We start from the raw sequence: 4,756 nt of genomic DNA, 5'->3' as shown, positions 1-4,756 counted from the left end.
TCCACCTTTTCCCACCCACTCAAGTCATGATTCTCCTTCACATTTTTGGGAGGAAAATTCTAAGAGCTAATATTTACTGAGTAAGTGGTTAAGAGCTATGGCTGTTAACCAAAAGGTTGGCAGTTTGAATCCACCAGCCACTCCTTGGAAATCCTATGGGGCAGTTCTATTCTGCCTTATAGGGTTGCTATGAGTCGGAATAGGCTTGGGCTGGGGGCTACTATCTACCAAGCACCTTCTTAAGCTATTTACATTTATAAGTTCATTTAATCCTCAAAATAACCAGTGGAGGCAGATACTATTTTTATGCACATTTCAAATATGCAGAAACTGAGGAACAGATAAATTAGAAAACTTGCCTTAGGTACTAAGTGATGGATCTGAGAACTCAAACCTAGGCATTATGGCACCAGAGTTCACATTCTTAAGCAGTAAGCTTTGAGCCTCTCAGGGAATAGAAATAGATAAGACAGAAGCTCATTCATCTCCCCAACACTAAACTACTCACCCACTGGCATCTGATCCCATACTCTGCTCTCACTCTTGTTGCTATGGACGAAGTATCCCTGCTTGTATCAAAGGCCAACCCTTCCACTTGCTCTTGGGGTCTCATCCTCTCTGGCCTTGTCACCGCTACAATTCTCTCCAATGTCACCGAGTTTCTTCCTCTCTCCCAGGACATTCCCTTCAGCATAAAGACATGCTCTTATATTGTCAATCTAAAAGAAAACAAACCAAGATAAGGAAAACCCCTCCCTTGACTTTACCTCCACCTCCAGCCCCACTTCTCAGTTCCCTTCTCAGTTCTTTCTCTTGACATTTGCGTGGCTGACTCTTTCTTATCCTTCAGATCTCAGTTTAAATGCCACTTCGTCAGAGGGACTGCCCTGACCACCCAATATAAAATAGCCATCCATTAGCTTTCTATTACATCAACTCATTCAAATTTCTCTGCAAAGAGTTTATGAGTATCAGATATTTTTCTTGTTTACTCCTTTAGTGTTTGCTTTCCCTCACCAGAATTAAAGCTCTTGGAGAGCAAGGAATCTGTGTGGCATGTTCATTGCTGTATCCCAGGACTTCAAACAATGCCTGGACACAACTGCTGGTCAATACCCAAATAGTTACAATGTTCTTGTAGGCCCTATAGTGATCTGCCCTTGCTTCTCTGACCTGTCTCCTACTACTCTCTCCCTGGCTCCACTCGCAATGACCTCTTTGCTGTTCCTTCAATATGCCAGACTTACTCCTAATGTTGCACTTGCTCTTCCTTCCTCCTGGAAGGCTCTTGCCTCAGGTTCTACATGGTTTCTTCCCTCACTTTCTTCAGATTCTGCTCAAAAGTTCCTTTCTTATTCAGGTTTTCCCTAACTACTCAGTTTAAAATTGCAGTCTGCACTCTCTACCCCTTTTCTTGCTTAATTTTTCCCCCATAGCACTTAACGATTTCAACTATACTATGTTATTTACTATTTATTTTATTGCCTGCCCTTCCCTGCCCCCATGAAGTCTCTGCTATAGCTCCAAAACCTAGAAGAGTCTAGCACAAAACAACATAAATATTTATTACACGAATGACTTTTGTGGAATGAAAACAAAAATGAATATCAGGTGTGAAGTCCTTTTTAAGTGTAAGGTATGATTATGGCTAGTAAATAAATATTTATGTTAATATATAATCTTAATAGCAGTATTCATGCTCTCATCCCTAACAGAGCCCTACACACAACAGACTCCCAAAGAAAGCGTGTTTAAGACGATCCCTGGGAGCGGGGGGTGGGGGGGGTGGGGTGGGTCGGGTAATCCACGCCCTCCAGCCGCTGGTCCCGCCCCGCCCCGCCCCACCGTCAGCGGCCCCGCCCCCACATGCTGAATACCATATAGGCGAGTGACGTCAGGCCGTTTGTTGTCATTGGCAGCTCCCAAGATGGCGTCCATCATGGAAGGGCCGCTGAGCAAATGGACTAACGTGATGAAGGGCTGGCAGTATCGTTGGTTCGTGCTGGACTACAATGCAGGGCTGCTCTCCTACTACACAGTGAGTACCCAGAGAGCAACGATCCGAGAGCTTGTGGGGACTTGATGCCTGGGTGGAGTGGGGGGCCGGGGTTTCGGGTACCGGGTTGAGGTTGCTAGGCTAGGGGTGCCGCCGTACGAGAGGGGTTCCCTCGTGGGGGTGGGTTTTACACACAGATAGCCAATGAGGGTGAAGGAGATGCAGCCGCAGCCAATAAACAGGCACTGGCTGTCCGATTTATGGGTTGGGGGGCGAGTCGCTTTTCTTTTTTAAGGTCCAGAATTAAGCAGTGGTCGGGCGGGGCGGGTTGCAGGTGAGTGAGGGAGGTTGCAGTGGTGGTTTAAAGTGTCCGGTCGCGCGGTGCGTGCCCGCTCACCACGAAGTCATGGACTTTATAATATCCCCCTAGGCCCTGTGGCGGCCGCGCCCCTCTGGCTTCCCTCCAGGGACTGAAGAACGCTTCTTCCTGGGAACAGTTGGCTCTCCGAGCCTGGCCAGGTCCAAAGGTTACTTGGTCCTCAGGCAACACGAAGTTGTCTGAATTCCTTCTGTCTGTCCAGCTTGAATATCTCACTCAGGGGACGCACCTCTCTATTCGCTGGGAGGCGAGGGTAGCCCATGCCGTAACTTTTGAGAGTCGAGGCTTTCCTACACAGGAGTCTCTTGTTAGCAGAGAGACAGAGAAGGAATAGTGCATGTCCCCTGAAAGTTATTTTCTGGAGAGGGCTGAATTCAGGGCTTCACTGTAGTTAACACGAGTCAGTGGCCGTGGACAAGTCGATGAATTGCTGTGTATCTTGTGTTCTGACTATCCCCTCCACCCCCATCACGTGAGAAATGGAAGGTGGGCGGTATTAGAAATTACTTCCAAAGCTACTTGTCTGGATGTGTATAGTTAATAATAGCTAATGAGAGGGAGGAAGCCACTTAAAAGGACAGAATAAAATGTCCTGAAGGCTTTAGAAAATAGAAGACAGAAGGGGGAGAAAAAAACCAGAAAACTTATGAATATTATGGAAGAAGGGTTAATGTTGATGAGAGAAACTAATATTTATTAATTAATTAAAAATATTTATTAAGCACCTACTATGTGTTAATTATTGTTTTAGGCTAATTGTGTGTGTGTGTGTATATGTGTGTATGTATGTGTGTGTGCATGCACCCATGCCTGCATGTGTGCACAGGAGCAAGGATCAAGAGAGATCAAGACATTCGCCGTGCCTGCCTCTTGGAGTTTATATTCTAGTCTAGTGGTTCCCTTAATTTATTTTACTCACAATAACTCTGTAAGGTAGATATTCACTGTCCCTATTTTATGTCCCCATTTTACAGTTTTGGAATCTGAGGCTCCAGGCTTTTAAGTAATTTGCTCAAGATTAATTACATAGCTAGCAGTAAGTGACAGTCAGGATTCCAAATTTCTGGTTTTCGGACTTTTTCGACTAAACTCTACTTTCACTATAAAAAGGAAGAAAGTGCAAACTGTGAGTTACTAAAGACAAGCCTGCAAGAGTGGAAAGTGTTACTTTCAACATTCTTCAACTGTCAACTTCCTTTCTGTACATAATTTTTAAAGGGAAAAAGACCAAACGTTTATGAGTCTTACACATTTTGTTCAAGATCATTTTTAGGTAGGCATGAAAGAGAGGCAATTGAATATTATACCCTGAAAACTCTAATTATGAAATCCCATGGCTCAGGTAAATGAAGAGTAATATTGGATTTCAGTAGATGTGATAATCAGAAAATCCCATGGAACCTATCCAGTCTATTCAAGATAGAGTAATTTCAGTGAGTGGAACTTTGAAGTTAAGTTACTCTACAAATCCCAAACTTGTGTGGGTCTGAATCTAGGGCCATACTGAGGAGGCCCCAAGCTGGGAGTTCTTGGGAACTCCTAGTTCATACGGATTCTTTTTCCTGTTTTTCTGCCTTTAGTGTATCCTTTTTCTGCCTCCTTGCCGTTTCAGTTTCTGAGTACTTGGACAGATCTTTCCTTGTCTTAGTAGCTTTTACAGTAAAGTTTTTCATATACCTCCCCTCCCCCCAAAAAAACACTTATCCTGTCTTCTGAGACTCGATGCTATAAAACATCATCCTTGCCAGGGGAAGGAGGTACGTATTTCTCACTAATGGCTATTTAGAAGGTTTTTTTTGTTTTTTCCTCTCTAGTTCTTCTGTGTTAAAGTATTTGCTTGTGGAGAAGCAGCAGAGAAATATTGCACCCTCTTGTGAAAATAAACTGATAAAAACCAAATCTGTTGCTGTTGAGTCAATTCCAACTCATGATGACCCTGTGCTGTAATCTTTATGGGGGCAGATCACCAGGCCTTTCTTCTGCAGCACTGCTGGGTAGATTTGAACCACCAACTTCTAAGTTAGTCAAGTGCAAACCCAATTCGCAATTAGAGAAGGTCCAGTAAAGATAGAAAAAAGTATAGGTATTTACTGAAAGGGAAGGTAGGAGATGCTGAAATGCCATAAATGAACTCTGTACACTTGGACATCATTTTAGTACATTAGAACTCTGAAGGATATGAAGTTATATATTAATGATATTCATGTGACTGATAGATTGAAGCTGCATCTTCTTTTTTTTTATTGTACTTTAAGTGAAGGTTTACAGAACAGATAGTTTGTCATTAAATATTCAGTACACAGATTGTTTTATGATATTGGTTAACAACCTCATGACATGTCAACACTCCCTTCTCGACCTTGGAGGACTTTTTTTTTTTT

General features: G+C 43.3%; 1 protein-coding gene across 4 annotated transcripts in view; it reads left to right on the top strand.

Moving 5' to 3' along the window:
- Window positions 1–1,900: 1,900 nt before the first annotated feature.
- Window positions 1,901–4,756, top strand: part of OSBPL9 (oxysterol binding protein like 9) — a 177,694-nt gene continuing 174,838 nt past the window's right edge. For 2 of the 4 annotated variants that reach the window (XM_004371744.2, XM_023727079.1), the window contains exon 1: window positions 1,917–2,038. In XM_004371744.2, the coding sequence (XP_004371801.1) occupies window positions 1,928–2,038 (111 nt within the window). In that variant the 5' untranslated portion in view covers window positions 1,917–1,927. Of the gene's footprint in view, window positions 2,039–4,756 lie in introns of all 4 variants that reach the window. The other 2 variants (XM_004371749.3, XM_004371748.2) reach the window with 2 other exon arrangements.

This window comes from Trichechus manatus, unplaced genomic scaffold (genome assembly GCF_000243295.1).
Source record: "Trichechus manatus latirostris isolate Lorelei unplaced genomic scaffold, TriManLat1.0 scaffold00015, whole genome shotgun sequence".
In the NCBI taxonomy this organism is placed as follows: domain Eukaryota; kingdom Metazoa; phylum Chordata; class Mammalia; order Sirenia; family Trichechidae; genus Trichechus; species Trichechus manatus.
The sequence above is the reverse complement of the archived record's forward strand: the minus strand, read 5'-3'. Positions and strand labels throughout refer to the sequence as shown.